The 17,846-nt window shown below is 50.1% G+C and overlaps 1 protein-coding gene across 1 annotated transcript in view; it reads left to right on the top strand.

Annotated features, from left to right (window-relative positions):
* LOC140732547 (testis-specific serine/threonine-protein kinase 5-like) overlaps positions 1-17,846 on the top strand; it is a 44,107-nt gene that overhangs the window by 11,547 nt on the left and 14,714 nt on the right. The window contains exons 3-7 of the mRNA XM_073055316.1: positions 1,220-1,422; positions 2,543-2,598; positions 3,243-3,372; positions 12,854-12,969; positions 14,433-14,609. Coding sequence (XP_072911417.1) covers positions 1,220-1,422; positions 2,543-2,598; positions 3,243-3,372; positions 12,854-12,969; positions 14,433-14,609 — 682 coding nt within the window. The remainder of the gene's footprint in view (positions 1-1,219; positions 1,423-2,542; positions 2,599-3,242; positions 3,373-12,853; positions 12,970-14,432; positions 14,610-17,846) is intronic.

The following is a 17,846-nucleotide window of genomic DNA, read 5'->3' as shown; positions in this document are numbered from 1 at the left end:
CACAGATCCAGTGAGGGGGGGGGAGGGACCCACTGACTCTCCCCGCATCCCCACAGATCCAGTGAGGGGGGGGGGACCCACTGACTCTCCCCGCATCCCCACAGATCCAGTGAGGGGGGGGGAGGGACCCACTGACTCTCCCCGCATCCCCACAGATCCAGTGAGGGGGAGGGACCCACTGACTCTCCCCGCATCCCCACAGATCCAGTGAGGGGGGGGAGGGACCCACTGACTCTCCCCGCATCCCCACAGATCCAGTGAGGGGGGAGGAACCCACTGACTCTCCCCGCATCCCCACAGATCCAGTGAGGGGGAGGGACCCACTGACTCTCCCCGCATCCCCACAGATCCAGTGAGGGGGGGGAGGGACCCACTGACTCTCCCCGCATCCCCACAGATCCAGTGAGGGGGGGAGGGACCCACTGACTCTCCCCGCATCCCCACAGATCCAGTGAGGGGGGGAGGGACCCACTGACTCTCCCCGCATCCCCACAGATCCAGTGAGGGGGGGGGAGGGACCCACTGACTCTCCCCGCATCCCCACAGATCCAGTGAGGGGGGGGGAGGGACCCACTGACTCTCCCCGCATCCCCACAGATCCAGTGAGGGGGGAGGGACCCACTGACTCTCCCCGCATCCCCACAGATCCAGTGAGGGGGGAGGGACCCACTGACTCTCCCCGCATCCCCACAGATCCAGTGAGGGGGGAGGGACCCACTGACTCTCCCCGCATCCCCACAGATCCAGTGAGGGGGGGAGGGACCCACTGACTCTCCCCGCATCCCCACAGATCCAGTGAGGGGGAGGGACCCACTGACTCTCCCCGCATCCCCACAGATCCAGTGAGGGGGGGAGGGACCCACTGACTCTCCCCGCATCCCCACAGATCCAGTGAGGGGGAGGGACCCACTGACTCTCCCCGCATCCCCACAGATCCAGTGAGGGGGGGAGGGACCCACTGACTCTCCCCGCATCCCCACAGATCCAGTGAGGGGGAGGGACCCACTGACTCTCCCCGCATCCCCACAGATCCAGTGAGGGGGAGGGACCCACTGACTCTCCCCGCATCCCCACAGATCCAGTGAGGGGGAGGGACCCACTGACTCTCCCCGCATCCCCACAGATCCAGTGAGGGGGGGAGGGACCCACTGACTCTCCCCGCATCCCCACAGATCCAGTGAGGGGGAGGGACCCACTGACTCTCCCCGCATCCCCACAGATCCAGCTGTACGAGAGTTTCCGTTCACCGAGCCGTCTGTACCTGGTGCTGGAGCTGGCATCCAGGGGAGACCTGCTGGAACACATCAACCGCAGGGCCGAGCGCTCGCGGCTCCGAGGGCTGTGTGAGGCCGAGGCCCAGCAGATGTTCCAGCAGCTGGTGGGGGCCGTGTCCCACTGCCACACCAAGCACATTGCCCACAGGTACCAGCACACGCAGCGTGATCACCACACGTCATTCCTGAACGCTCTCGTCCCAGCACAGACCAGCAGGTACTGCCCATCCCAGTACAGACCAGCAGGTACTGCCCATCCCAGTACAGACCAGCAGGTACTGCCCATCCCAGTACAGACCACAACACATTCATCATCCCAGTACAGTCTCGTACACAAACCTAGTACAATCTCACACACACTAGCCCAGTACAATCACAGACACATCCACAGTACACTCTCAGTTTCTCACTTCCACAATCCCAGTACAACCACACACAAATATCCCTGTACAATAACATAGAAACATAGAAAACCTACAGCACAATACAGGCCCTTTGGCCCACAATGCTGTGCAGAACATGTACTTACTTTAATTACCTAGGGTTACCCATAGCCCTCTATTTTTCTGAGCTCCATGTTCCTGTCCAGGAGTCTCTTAAAAGACCCTATCGTATCCACCTCCACCACCATCGCTGGCAGCCCATTCCACCCACTCACTACTCTGCGTAAAAAAAACTTATCCCTGACATCTCCTCTGTACTACTCCCAAGCACCTTAAACCTGTGCTCTCTCGTGCTAGCTATTTCAGCCCTGGGAAAAAGCCTGACTATCCACATGATCAATGATCATCTTGTACACCTCTATCAGGTCACCTCTCATCCTCCGTCGTTCCAAAAAGAAAAGGCCGAGTTCACAATCACACCCACACAATACCAGTACAATCACACACAAATCCCAGTACAATCACACACACAATCCCAGTACAATCACGCACACAATCCCAGTACAATCACACACACATCCCAGTACAATCACGCACACAATCCCAGTACAATCACACACACAAATCCCAGTACAATCACACACACACACACATCCCAGTACAATCACGCACACAATCCCAGTACAATCACACATCCCTGTATAGTCATACCACACATACACATAATGCCAGTAGAGCCCACATTTCATACCCATGGAACAGACATTCGGTGCCCGCGTCCCACACCCGCTGCCGCTCCCCATTCCCGCTGACTGTCTGAGCCGGGTTGGACGGCGTGCGTGTTTGAGGAGCTGATGGAACTATAGCTGAAACCTCTGTCCCCAGAGACCTGAAATGTGAGAATATCCTGCTGGATGAGCGAGGATTCATCAAACTGTCAGGTGAGTGAGCAAAGACCATCTCCCCCCCCCACCACCATGTCATCTGGAGACCACGTGGTGGGGTTAGGTATCGGGGAGGGGGGTGGTCCTGACAACCGCGTGCCTGGAATCACGCCCCAGGGTCCAGAACAGGAGCTGAAATATGCAGTGGCCAGGCAGCATCTGCAGAGAGAAAAACAGGGTTTGCGCGAGCTTCCAAGAGTGTCTGTGAGCTGCAGACGGGAGCGAGGGGTGGTCTGGGAGAGGTGAGGCGCCAAAGAGAACTGGACCAGACTGAGGGGTGGTGGAGCGGGCGCAGCGGGGAGTGGGGAACTGATTAATCAGGGCTGCCCAGGCCTGACAGATGTGTGAATGTGAGAGATGGATGCGGGGGAAAGGGATGAGGGAGGAGAGAAAGAGGGACAGAGAGAGAGAGGGAGGGAGGAAATAGCAAGCGAGAGAGAAGGGCAGTTGGAGAGTTAACCTCTCCATTAACTCCTCTCCCCGCTGACCATCTCCTCTCCTCATTACCCTCTCCTGCTCATTAACCCTCTTCAATCCTTGTTATCCCACTCCTCTCTGCTATTAACCCTCTCCTTTCCCATATCCTCTCTTGTCCTGGTTAACCCTCTCCTATCTATGTTAACATCCTCCTCTTCCCCCAGACTTTGGCCTGGCCAGCAAATGCAGCAGGAACAGCCTGATGAGCACCTTCTGTGGCTCCTTGCCCTACACCGCCCCCGAGATACTGCAGGGCCTGAGGTACAGAGGGGACCAGGCCGACATCTGGAGCATGTAAGATTGCCCAGCCCTCAACGATGGGGTCTCAGCCCCAGATCTCTCCTCTCCTCTCTCTCTCTCTCTCTATATATATATAGATAGATAGATATAGAGATATATATATATAAGCAACATTGGCCGTGCCTCTGGCACTGAGTCCGGCCCTGTGGCTCAGAAGGGTAGGGAACTGAAGAGGATGGCAGACTCTATAGTCAGGGAGACAGACGGGCGATTCTGTGGATGTAAAAAGGAAACACGGATGGTAGTTTGCCTCCCAGGTGCCAAGGTACGAGACGTTTCTGACCTGTCCACGATATCCTGAGAAGGGAGGGTGAGCAGCCAGAAGAAGTGGTACGTATTGGTTCCAACAATAGAGACAGAAGAAGGGACGGGGTCCTGAAAAAAGAATACAGGGTGTTAGGAAGGAAGCTGAAAACCAGGACCCCAAGGGTAGTAATCTCGGGATTACTGCCTGTGCCACGCGACAGTGAGAATAGGAATAGAATGAGGTGGAAGATAAATGCGTGGCTGAAAAATTGGAGCAGGGGGGAGGGATTCAGATTTCTGGATAATTGGGACCTACTCGGGGGGGGGGGGGGGTGGGACCTGTACAAAAGGGACGGGTTGCACTTGAATCTGGGGGGGGACCAATATTCTTGCAGGCAGATTTTCTAGAGCAGTTGGGAGTGGTTTAAACTAATATGGCAGGGGGATGGGAAGCTGTATGATAGAGCCGAGGATGATTCAGCAGTTTACAAGCAGATGATGAAATATGAAGTACAAGCCAATAATTGGGTACAAGTGCAGACAGAACAAAGAATTAAATTGTACCACAGAGGTAGAATTCATAAGGGCGAAGAATGCAGGTCTGAAGGTGCTGTATTTAAATGCGCGTAGCATTTGGAATAATGTGGATAAAGTTGTGGCACAATTACAGATTGGTTGGTATGACGTTGTAGGCATCACTGAGTCGTGGCTGAAAGAAGGCCATAGTTGGGAGTTTAATATCAAAGGATATACTTTGTATTGAAAGGACAGGCAGGAAGGCATAGGCAGTGTGTGGCTCTGTCGGTAAGAGATGGAATTACATCTCTGAAAAGAGGTGACATAGGGTCAGAGAATGTTGAATCTTTGAGGGTGGAGTTAAGAAACTGCAAATATGGGAATCATATAGGCCTCCAAATAGTAGCCAAGATGTGGGGTTGAGATTGCAGAGGGAGCTGGAAAAGGCGTGTGATAAGGGTAATGACACAATTGTAACAGGGAACTTCAAAATACAAGGGGATTGGGAAAATCAGGTTGGCGTCGGATGGCAAGAGATGGAAATTGTTGAATGCCTACGAGATGGCTTTTTAGAGCAGCTTGTGCTTGATCCTACTGTGGGAAGGGCTGTCTTAGATTGGGTGTTGTGTAATAATCCAGATCTTATTAGGGAGCTTAATGTAAAGGAATCCTTAGGAGACAGTGATCATATGATTGAATTCATACTACAATTTGAGAGGGAGAAGCACAAGTCACATGGAATCGCAATGGAATAAAAATGGAGGCATGAGAGAGGAGCTTGCCCAGGTGGATTGGAGAAGGATACAGGCAGGGATGACAGCCGAGCAGAGATGGCTGAAATTTCTGGGAGTAGTTCACAAGGCGCAGGATAGATATGTCCCAAAGAGGAAGAAGTTCTCAAATGGCAGGAGTAGGCAACCATGACTGCAATGACTAGTGGGGTACCGCAAGGCTCGGTCCTGGGACCATAGCTATTTACAATATACATTATGGATTTACATGAAGGGATTAAAAGTAACATTAGCAAATTTGCAGATGACATAAAGCTGGGTGACAGTGTGAAATATGAGGAGGATGTTATGAGAATGCAGGGTGACTTGGACAGGTTGGGCAAGTGGGCAGATGCATGGCAGATGCAGTTTAATGTGGATAAATGTGAGGTTATCCACTTTGGTGGCAAGAACAGGAAGGCAGATTACTACCTGAATGGTGTCAAGTTAGGAAAAGGGAAAGTACAATGAGATCTAGGTGTCCTTGTTCGTCAGTCACTGAAAGTAAGCATGCAGGTACAGCAGGCAGTGAAGAAAGCTAATGGCATGTTGGCCTTCATAACAAGGGGAGTTGAATATAGGAACAAAGAGGTCCTTCTGCAGTTGTACAGGGCCCTGGTGAGACCACACCTGGAGTATTGTGTTCAGTTTTGGTCTCCAAATTTGAGGAAGGGCATTCTTGCTATTGAGGGAGTGCAGCATAGGTTCACAAGGTTAATTCCCGGGATGGCGGGACTGTCATATGTTGAAAGATTGGAGCGACTGGGCTTGTATACACTGGAATTTAGAAGGATGAGAGGGGATCTGATTGAAACATATAAGATTATTAAGGGATTGGACACGCTAGAGGCAGGAAACATGTTCCCGATGTTGGGGGAGTCCAGAACCAGAGGCCACAGTTTAAGAATAAGGGGTAGGCCATTTAGGATGGATATGAGGAAAAACTTTTTCACCCAGAGAGTTGTGGATCTATGGAATTCTCTGCCTCAGAAGGCAGTGGAGGCCAATTCTCTGGATGCTTTCAAGAAAGAGTTAGATAGAGCTCTTAAAGATAGTGGAGTCAAGGGATATGGGGAGAGGGCAGGAACGGAGTGCTGATTGTGGATGATCAGCCACAGTGAATGGCGGTGATGGTTTGCAGGGCCGAATGGCCTACTCCTGCACCTATTGTCTGTTGTCTATTGACTGACAAGGAACATTAAGGACTGTGTAAAAGCCAAGGAAAGGGCATATAAGGTAGCAAAAGTGAGTGGGAAGTTGGATGATTGGGAAGCTTTTAAAATCCATCAAAAGGCTACTAAAAAAGTTTTAAGAAGGGAAAAGATGAACTATGAGAGCAAACTAGCCAATAATATGAAGCAGGATTCTATAAGTTTTTTCAGTTATATAAAGGGTAAAAGGGAGGTGATCCCAGACCCCACTCAACCCTCTGACTTCAGGTCTGGTGTGGCATCCTGAAGAACGGCAGTGAAGAATAGTGCAAACAGAGTCGGAGCCAAAACACAACCTTGTTTTACACCGTTGCTGACGGGAAATGGGCCTGACAACTCACCACACGTGTTGGTGCCGCCTTCCATGCCTTCGTGGAACTGATGGATGATGTTGGTTAGGTGTGGGGGGGGCAACCGAATTTTGGTAGGAGCTTCCACAGGCCATCTCTACCAACAGTATCAAACGCTTTTGGTTAGATCAACAAATGTGACAGAGACTTCTCTGCTGCTCAGCACATTTCTCTTGGAGCTGCCTCAGTGAGAAGATCATGTCCACTGTACTGCGGCCTGTTTGAAAACCACGCTGGCTTTCTGGAAGGATGTTGTCACTGATGTTGGACACCAAGTGTCTAAGAATGATCTCCGCGAGGCATTTTTCCGCAACTGACAGAAGGGAGATGCCACGGCAATTGTTGCAGTCTCTCTTGTCTCTCTTGTTCTTGTAGATGGTCACGATTGATGCGTCTTTGAAGTCTTGTGGTAGTTCTGCAGCTCCCCACAACTTTGTGAACAGCCGGTGCAGGCATGATGTCAGTGTGTTACCACCATTCTGGTAGATCTCGGCTGTGATACCGTCAGACGCTGGTGCTTTTGATGGCTTTGATGACCTCGTGAAGAGTAGGGGGAGCATCTAGCTCGAGGGTGAGTCGAGGGTGTACTCTGCCCAGTGCTTCATCGGTGATGGTTCCTGGTCTGTTCAGCAGCTCGTGGAAGTGTTCTTGCCATCTTTTCATGTGCTCTGACTTCTCAGTGAAGATGGATGTACTGTCCTTGCTCAGGAGTTGTCAGGTGCCTTGTTTTGATAGACCATACACAACCTTGATTGCTTCATAGAAGTTTCTTGAGTCATTACAGTCAGTGAAGGCTTGTAACTCCTTGGCCTTGTTCACTGGTCTTTCACAGCTCTGAGCTGCCTCTGCAAAGTTGATTTTTCACTCAAAAAGGCACGTTTATTGGAACTTGAGTTTGGGTGTTGATGAAGAGCCTGGTGTGCAGCTGCCTTGGCTCTTAGAAGGTCCTGCACAGATTGGTCGCTCTCATCAAACCAGTCCTGGTGCTTGCGCTTGACTTTCCCAAAGGTGTCCTGGGCAGCCTGTAGACCGTTTCTTTGAAGGCATTCCAGTGCTCAGTAATATCGTCCGGTGGATTCTCAACCAGTCTGCTTACAGCAGTTTCCAGAGAGGATTTCAGAGCATCAGCATCTCACTGTGTTTCACTTTGGTGGTGTTCAGCTGTTTGGGTGGCTTGGCAGCATTCAGTCTGCATGGAGGTTTGATCGATAGACATAGACCCAATCACACCATTTGATGATCAGTTGAGCACTCAACTCCACGCTTAACTCTGGTGATACGAACGTCAGAAATGTTTCGTTGTCGGGTGATGACACAGTCAATGAGATGCCAGCTTTTAGATCGTGGATGCATCCATGTGCATTTGAGCTTGTCTGGCAATCTGACCAGTGTGTTAGTAATGCACAGTTTGAATTCTGTGCACATCGCGAGGAGCAGTAGACCGTTACCGTTACTGTTGCCAACCCCTTGGTGTCCAATCACACCAGGCTACACAGTGGACTCCTTGCCAACCCGAGCACAGCAACAGCAGCTTATCGGAAGTTGCCACGCTACTGATGGTGGTTTTCAGCTCACTGTAGAATGCCTCCTTGACTCCACTGGGATTAGTCAGAGTTGGGGCGTAAACATTGACTATGGTGAGGTGGTGCTTTCCTTACAGAGGTGTACGCAAGGTCTGGATTCAGTCATTTACAGCAACAGGCAGGGTTGGTAGCTCTGCTGCCAGGCTTTGTCACTCTCTGGATTTCACCCAGAGAGTGGTGGTTATGTGGAATGCTCTGCTCCAGAAGGCAGTGGAGGCCAAGTCTCTGGATGCATTCAAGAGAGAGTTAGATAGAGCTCTTATAGATAGCGGGGTCAAGGGATATGGGGAGAGGGCAGGAACAGGGTACTGATTGTGTATGATCAGCCATGATCACAGGGAATGGTGGTGCTGGCTAGAAGGGCTGAATGGCCTACTCCTGCACCTACTGTCTATTGTCCAGACCCACCCTCTCGACATCCCCTCCCGTTTCCAGCGGCATGCTGGGGTCCAAGACGGCTGCGGGAAGTTCTGTTGCAGTGAATGGCCAGACCAAGCTTCGATGCAAGGGATGCCCTTCCACGCTTCACGGCACGTGTTTGCTAGATGGCCATTGACCCTACGAGAGGGTTCATCGCCCTTTGACAGGTCTTGTTTATCGTTATGCAGGGTGTCTAGCCCCCCCTCCTCACCGGGCAAGCCCAGGGTGAGCTCCTCCATCATTTTGTCTGTGTTACTCCAGAGTCGGGGAGTTACGTTGCAGTTTGTGTAACTCTGGTTAGGCAGCATCTGGAGTATTGCTTACAGTTCTGGTCACCACATTACAGGAAGGATGCTGATGCTTTGGAGAGGGTGCAGGGGAGGATCACCGGGATGGTGCCTGGATTAGAGGGTGTGTGCTTTAAGGAGACAATGGACAAACTTGTGTTCTTTTCTCAATTGATTGATGGAAGACCTGATACGAGTTTACAAGGTTAGATATAGGAGTCAGCTGGCACCAAATGGCTTGAAATGTCTGACACCAGAGGGCTTTAGGGTGGGAGGGTTCAGGGTTGAGGTGTGGGGCAAGTTTTTGTAACACAGAGTGCAGAGGTGCTGCTGGAGAGAGGTGCAATAAAGGCATTTAAAAGACGATCAGAAAGGTGCACGAGTGTGCGGCAAAACTCATAAATACAAGAGATTCAGAATAAAAATCAGGTTTAGTATCGCTGCCATAAGTTGTGAAATTTGTCAGTATATATATAAAAAATAAATTCAATAAGTAGTTCAGAAAAAGAGGAAACCACAGTGAGGTGGTGTTCAGAAATCAGATGGCAGAGGGGAAGATGCTGTTCCTGAATCACTGGGTGTGTGTCTTCAGGCTCCTGTACCCCCTCCCTGATGGTAGCAATGAGAAGGGGGCTGCTAGAGCTCAAAAGGATTTAAACTGCACACAAAACATTGCCACCCTCTACCTCGTTGGCATGTTAAGTATTTTTCACTATCACATTTCCTTTTCCGTTTTCTGATGTGGATGGTGTTGACAATGTGGAATTTGCGATGACTTGCCTGCAGATTTTAGAACTGGCTTACTTATACTCTTTTATCGAATAAATTATTCAGTGTCCACGTGTTGTTGTTGTTGTCACTGGGCAAAAAATTGCACAGCACAGGATTTCTGCCCACATTGGTCATTACAAATGACAGGACCTTGGCGTTGGGATCCTTAATGATGGTTCCGCCTTTTGAAGATGTCCGTGATGCTGGGGAGGCTAGTGCCCACGACGGAGCCGGCTGAGTTTACAACTTTCTGCAGCTTTTTTTGATCCTGGGCAGTGGCCCCTCCATACCAGAGAGTGATGCTCTCCACGCTGCAGAAGCTGGAAATCCAGACAATTCACACAAAATGCTGGTGGAGCTCAGCAGCTCGGGCTCACCCGTCACCGGGAACTCCTTCTGTTCCTCCCCACTTCTACCCCCTTTCCTTTCCAGTCCAGATGAAGGGTCTCGACCCAAAAAGTTGACCCTTTTCTTCCTCTGCCTAATCTGCTGAGTTCCTCCAGCATTTTGTGTGTTGCTCACGTTGTGCAGAGAGTGGAGGGTTATTGTCCACGTCCAGGCAGCAGGAATTAATGATCATTATCTGATTTGGTTCAGCACAGTCATGGTGGGCCAAAGGGCCTTTCCCTCACACAGTTCAGTGTGAGGAGACAGATTTCGGTTGGATCTAATCTCCGGCATCACAGAGTCTCTCACAGTTTCCCACTGGTTCTGGACTAGCGCTTGAGGTCAGCACAGTGGGGAGAGCTGCTACCTCACGATCTCAGAGACACGGATTCAATCCCGGCCTCCGGTGTTCCGCGCGGAGTTTGTATGTTTTCCCTTTGACCACGCGGGTTTTCCCCACCGCTCTGGTGTCCGTCCACATCACAACAGCGTGCAGGTCGGTGGTTTAATTGACCACTGTACGTTGCCCCTCGTGTGTGGGTGAGGAGTGGAATCCGGGGCAGTTATTAAGAACAAAGTCAGGATGAAGTAAAATTTGTGTCAGATTGGTGTAAAAAGCTACTGATGGTCAGAGCAGACTTGATGGGCTGAAGGGCCTGTTTAGTGGAGAGGGCAGAGATTGATTGCTGCTTTTTTCAATTTTATTGTCATATGTGATGTGTCACCCTCTTGCGAGGACAAACCAGGGTAAGACAGCGGTAGAAAACAGTGGTCTAGGAATACAGGTCCATAGTTTTTTGAAAGTGGCATCACAGGTAGATAGGGTCGTAAAGAGAGCTTTTGGTACATTGGTCTTTGTAAATCAAAGTAATGAGTACGGCAGTTGAAATGTCATGTTTCATGGTGAGGCCTAATTTGGAGTATTGTGTGTGGTTCTGGTCACCTACCCAAAGGAAAGATATCAACAAAATTGAAAGAATACAGAGAAAATTCACAAGGATATTGCTGTATTTTGAGGAGCTGAGTTATAGGGAAGGACTGGGTAAGTTAGAACTTCATTCTCTGGAGCGTGGGCGAATGAATGATCAAGGTATACAAATTTCTGAGTGGTATAGATAGGGCACTGTAAATGCAAGCAGGCTTTTTCCACCAAGGTTGGGTGAGACTACAACTAGAGGTCATAGGTTAAGGGTGAAAGGTGAAATATTTAACTGGAACCTGAAGGGAAATTTCTTCACTCAGAGGGTGGTGAGAGTGTGGAACGAGCTGCCAGCGGAAATGGTGCATGCAGATCCGATTGTAACGCATAAGAGAGTTTGGGTAAATACATGGATGGTAGGTGTACAGAGGGCTATGGTCCAGATGTGGGCTGGTGGAAGTATTACAACTGTTCAGCACAGACTAGACAGGCCTGTTTCTATGCTGTCATGCTCTATGACTCTGTAAACCTGTTTCTGTTCTGTATGACCTTATAAGGTGAGGGTGGGGATTTTATGTTTCTTTAAAATTTTTACTGCCATAGATAAATCATTCATTTGTATGTCACCCAGACAAATCAATCGGCACATACGCATTCAGTGTGGCTTAAAACAGTCCACGCTATGTAAACACAAAGTCTGCAGAGGCTGAAAACCCAGAGCAACAGATGCAAAAGGCAGCAGGTCAGGCAGCGTTCAGAGAAAGGAATAACCAGTCAACATTTCAGGCTGAGACCCTTCACCAGCACAGGGTAGGAAGGGGGAAGATGCCAGAATAAAGAGGTGGAGGGAGGGGCAGAAGGATAGCCAGAAGGTGATGGGTGAAGCCAGCTGGGTGGGTAGGTAAAGGGCTGGAGAGGAAGGAATCTGATAGGAGAGGAGAGTGGACCATGGGAGAAAGGGAAGGAGGAGGGAAGGTAGGGAGAGGTGATAGGCAGGTGAGAAGAGGCAAGAGGTCAGAGTGGGGAATAGAAGAGGAGGGGAGAGGAAGGAGAAATCGATGTTCATGCCATCAGGCTGGAAGTTACCCAAACAATATGAAGTGTTGCTCCCCCACCCTGAGGGTGACCTCATCGTGGCACGAGAGGAGGCCACGGACCAGCATGTCGGAATGGGATTGGGAATTAAAATGCTTGACCACCAGTAAGTTTCACTTTTGGCGAATGAAGCAGAGAAGTACCCCAATTTATGACTGATCTCACCTCTGTAGAGGAGGCTGGATTGGCAGCAACAGCCCCAGCAGATTCACAGTGAAGTGGAAGGGCTGATGGGAGGTGAGGGAGGAGGTGAACAGGTGGGTGGAACACTTGGGCCGCTTGCAGAGATAAGTACTTGGAGGGAGGTCAGTGGGGAGGGACCAATGGACAAAGGGGGTCACGGAGGGAGCGATCGCTGACGAGACAGAGGTGGGGATGAATGTAAAGATGTGTCTGGTGGTAGGATTCCTTTGGAGATGGCAGAAGTTGCAGAACATGATGCGTTGAATGCAGAGGCTCATGGGGTGGTGGGTGAGGTCAAGAGGAACTCTTATCACTGTTAGGGTGGCAGGAAGATGGGGTGAGTGTGGATGTTTGGGAAATGGAGGAGTTGCAGGTGAGGGCAGCATTGTTGGTGAAGGAAAGTGAAACCCTGTTCTTTAAAAGAGGAGGACGTTTTCTCCTGGAACAGAACGCAACATCCTGGGAACAGATGTGGCAGAGTGACAAAACTGAGGAAAGGGAGTAGCATTTTACACGAGGCGGGGTGGGAAGAGGTATCGTCAAGATAGCTGTGGGATAAAAGATGTCCGTCAACCGTACATCTCCACAGATGGAGAGAGAGAGGTCGGGAAAAGGGAAGGAGGTATCAGAAATGGAACAAGTAAATATCGAGATAGAGGAGGGATGGTCTCTTGTTGATCCATGGATTTGCCCTGCATTTGGAGTGTTTTTTAACCCATCATACCCTCTCTCCACAGGGGAATCATTCTCTATGCCATGGTTACAGGTAAACTTCCCTTCAACAAACTTCAGCCTGGCAAACTATTGGAGGAGATAAAAGGAGGTGTGCTGTACCACGATCGACTTTCACCAGGTAGGTCACTCCGAAAAGAGGCCCGTCACTCCTATCACCCTGCAGGTGTTAGACCAGGAGTCCCCAACCTGGGCTCCACGTCATAAAAAAAGAGTTGTGAACTCCTGTATTAGACCTTCACACCTCATTTTCCAAGGGGTGTCTTAACTGCCATTCACCGAAGACCAGTGCACAGGCAACTGTTGAAGCTAACAGAACGTTTTCGTTTATTACATAGATGATGATACAGAGATGTTAAGTTTCAGTTCATAGAGTAGTACAGCACAAAGCAGACCATTCAGCCCATCCAGTCCATGCTAACCTTACTTCCATCTGCACTAATCCTATTGGCAAATTTAAACATAAAACATTGTAATTGCACTCATCTCATTACAGCGATGTGCCTAACAAGTGCTACACCTGCCCCTACACCTCCTCCCTCACCACCATTCAGGGCCACAAATGGTCCTTCCAGGTGGGGTGACACTTCACCTGTGAATCTGTTGGGGCCATTTACTGTGTCCAGTGCTCCCAGTGTGTCCTCCTGTTTATCAGAGAGACCTGACGTAAACTGAGGACCGCTTTGCTGAGCATCTATGCTCCGTCCGCCAGAACAAACGGGATCTCTCAGTGGCCACCTATTTTAATTCCACTTCCCATTCCCATTCCTACATGTCAATCCATGGCCTCCTCTAATGTCACGATAAGCCCTCACTCAGGTTGGAGGAGCAACAACTTATATTCCATCTGGTTAGCCTCCAACCTGATGGCAATACCATCGATTTCTCCCCCCCCCCCCCTTCACCATTCCCATTTCCCTCTCTCACCTTATCTCCTTACCTGCCCACCACCTCCCTCTGGTGCTCCTCCCCCTTTTCTTTGTTCCATGGTCTTCTGTCCTCCCTGTCATACTCCCCATTCTCCAGCCCTGTATCTCTCTCACCAATCAACATCCCACTCTTCACTTCACCCCTCCCCGCCCGGTTTCACCTATCACCATGTGTTTCTCTCTCCCGACCCCCACCTTTAAAATTTACTCCTCATCTTTTCTTCTCCAGTCCTGCTGAAGGGTCTTGGCCTGAAATGTCGACTGTACTTTTTTCCAGAGAAACTCAAAAGAACTCAATAAAAAAGAACACAATCAAACACCCAATTTACAAAGAAAACTCAAATTGTGCCAACAAAAAAATAAACAAGCAAATAGCATTTGCTTGGGTTTGGACACCAGGGTCCCTCTGTATGTCAGTGGGTTTGGACACCAGGGTCCCTCTGTACGTCAGTGGGTTTGGACACCAGGGTCCCTCTGTATGTCAGTGGGTTTGGACACCAGGGTCCCTCTGTACGTCAGTGGGTTTGGACACCAAGGTCCCTCTGTACGTCAGTGTTTTTGGACACCAGGGTCCTTTCGAACATCATCTTGGTGTTAACATTATCCACACCCGCACTGCCGGGGTACGATCTGACTCCTTTTCTGTCTTTCGAAGCCTGCCAGGATCTCATCAACAAGATGCTCCAATGGACACCCTCAGCCCGTCTCACACTCAGTGACATCCTCATCCATCCTTGGATGCTCCCGGCCGCATCCTTCCTCTTCCAGAAAGTCCGGGTCTTCTTGGCTGAGTCGCCGCCAAAGAAACAGGAGAAGGCAGCAGCCAACAAAGGTTAGTGTGGTGGGGCTGCTCCATCTGCACTGCCCATTCTCGCCACTCCTCCCAACAGGGCAGCACAGCGGTCTAGACAGCCCTGGTTGGATCCCGACCCCAGCGCCGTCTGTGTGGAGTCTGCACAGTCTCAATGAGACATCTCATTAGAATGACTATTGCAGCTGGGGCCGTTCCAGAATCCAGAGATCAGTTCCAGTGCCATTCTGTACGTCCTCCCCAGGGAATGCATGGGTTTTCTCCGGGTGTTCCAGTTTCCTCCCACAGTCCAAAGACCTGCTGGGTTGGTAAGTTGTCCTGTGATTAGGTTAGGGTTAATCGGGTTTGTCCAGGGTTGCTTAGGTGCGAGAATTGAAGGGCTTGGATGGCCTACGTGCGCTGTAACGATGAAGAAAATAACCATGGGCTTCCTCCGGGTGCTTCAGGGTCCTCCCACGTCCCAAAGACGCACGGCGTCAGTGGGTTAACTGGCCGCTGTAAATGGATATTCTGTAGGTCAACACACCCTCATCTATGTAACACCCTCCTCAGCTGGATCCACCTATCACCTGCTCCACCCCTTCAATCCACCTCAATCTCCAGGTTACCTCTGACAAGCTGTGCGGTGATGGCCCAAGTGCAGAGAGTGAGAGCAAGAAAGAAAGAGTGAGAGACTTGAGTAGGTCAACATTTCACTGACTTTAATGGGAACTGTGCAGAGAGAAAACAAACACGAGGCCAACAGGGCTGCTGACTAGAACTGTCAAACTAAAGCTAGCACCCATACAGTGGCATTGCCGGCTGGTGGCATACTGACATCAGCACTGGACTTCGGAGCGAAGGCTCCCAAGTTCGAATCCAGCCGGCCCCCTTACACGCTTTCCATCTACACTGGGTCGAACGTCGAGCTAGCAACTCGGCCTCATAAAAATAAGAAGAAGCCGTCAGCTGCTAAATGACAAACTGCCAAAAGAAAATGACAACTGCTAAAAAACCGAGTCACAACGGCGTCCCGATGGCTCCACTCAGAGTTACGGGCTTTCTTCTCCTCTTCATACAGTAGCATTCCCTAACAACATCAGGTTAAACAGTAAACACGGACAAACAGGCTGGATGAACTCAGCAAGTCGGGCAGCATCCGTTGAAAGGAGCAGTCAATGTTTCGGGCCAAGACCCTTGGTCAGGACTCATCAGGTTAAACAGTAGTCTTCTTTCCCAGGACCTGGACAATGGTAAGCAGGAGCTCAGATGTTGTTGGGCTTTTGGTCAAGTCTCGACAAGACTGAAATGAGAGGAAGAGACTTGTTAAAAATCTATTCATTTACGGGATGTGGATATCGCCAGCCAAGCCGGCATTTATTGCCCATCCCTAGTTGCCCTTGAGAAGGTGGTGATGAGCTGCCTTCTTGAGCCGCTGCAGTCCCCGAGGTGTAGGTACACCCATGGTGCTGTTAGGAGGAAATTCCATGATTTTGACCCAGCGACAATGAAGGAACGGCGATATGTTTCCAAGTCAGGATGGTGAGTGACCTGGAGGGGGATTTCCAAGTGGTGGTATTTCCAGGTATCCGCTGTTCTTGTCCTTCTGGATGGTTGTGGTTGTGGGTCTGGAAGGTGCTGCCTTAGGAACTTTGGTGTGTTGTTTCTGTGCATCTTGTAGATAGTACACACTGCTGAGACTCTTGGTCGATGGTGGAGGGATTGGATGCTTGAGGAAGGGGTACCAATCAAGTGAGCTGCCTTGTACTGGATGGTGTCGAGCTTCTTGAGTGTTGATGGAGCTGCACTCGTCCAGGTGAGTGGTGGGTTTTCTACTACACTCCTGACCTGAGTCTTGTAGATGGTGGACAGGCATTGGGGAGTCAGGAGGTGAATTACCTGCTGCAGGATTCCCAGCCTTTGACCTGCTCTGGTAGCCACAGTGTTTATATGACTAGACCAGTTCAGTTTCCTGTCTATGGTAACCCCTAGGATGTTGATAGTAAGGGATTCAGTGATGGTGATGCCACTGAATGTTAAGGGACAATGGTTAGAGACTCTCTTGTTGGAGATGTCCATTGCCTGGCACTTGCGTGGCTCGAATGTTACTTGCCACTTGTCAAGCCAAGCCTGGGTCTTGTCCAAGTCCTGCCGCATTTGGGTATGAACTGCTTCACTATCAGAGGAGTCACAAATGGTGCAGAACATTGTGCAGTCATGAGAGACAAACATCCCCACTTCTGACCTTATGATGGAAGAAAGGTCATTGATGAAGCAGCTGAAGATGGTTGGTCCCCGAACATTTCCCTGAGGAACTCCTGCAGTGATGTCCTGAGGATGAGATGATTGACCTCCAACCACCACAACCATCTTCCTTTGTGTCAGGTATGATTCCAATCAGCGGAGTGTTTCCCCCCCAATTCCCATTGACTCCATTTTAGCTAGGGCACCTTGATGTAATATTCAGTCAAATGCTGCCTCACCTGACCTCTGGTATTTAGCTCTTTGGTCCATGTTTGGACCAAGGAGGTGATGAGGTCAGGAGCTGAGTGGCCTTGATGTGTTACGAACCCCGTAACTGGGTCACTTACCAGCAAAGATAGAGAGGTCCGTTGAAGTCTGATGGTACTATTTTTAACAGTATTTATTAGTAAAAATACACAAAAATATTATCAGTGCAACCATACAGATAATATACGTCGTCAATACTAAATCTAGAAGCGCGGGTAGAATAATAATCAATAAGAAATAAGCTCTATCGTTGTCTAGGGGATACTGTATTGTCCGATGGAAATATAAAAGTCACTCAGTTCATTCAGGCTGCAGCCTTTGGTTGGAGAGAGAGAGATTTTTTAGAAACTTGCCGGCTTTCCTTTTATGATTTCGATCCTTCGGGAGTCCCGTTGGGGTGGCCGTTCACTTGTGGCCTTTCCTTTAGCTAAAGCCGTTCTTCCGTGGTGAGGCCGCCAATCCCAGGCAAAAGGGAAAGGACGCACACGAGCCCCCCACAGGCTGTCACTATTAAATGCTGTCACGGGATTTCTAGCGTTTCTCCTGGTGCGTCTAAAGGGGTTGTTCCCCAGACCCTCTTTTATCCTTACTCACGGGGTCTCAGATGTCAATCAGGTTGGGATGATGCAATCCCTCAACCAGCCCACTCTGGTCATCCCCTGAGGGCTTCAATGAATAGTACAGTACTCAATACACAATTCCATCTCCAAGAGACAATGGCCGTTATCAGGGGCTTTGTTTCCGCTGAGGCCAGGACACATTCCAAAA

This window comes from Hemitrygon akajei, chromosome 8 (assembly GCF_048418815.1).
Source record: "Hemitrygon akajei chromosome 8, sHemAka1.3, whole genome shotgun sequence".
NCBI lineage: Eukaryota > Metazoa > Chordata > Chondrichthyes > Myliobatiformes > Dasyatidae > Hemitrygon > Hemitrygon akajei.
This window is presented reverse-complemented; position numbering and strand designations above follow the sequence as displayed.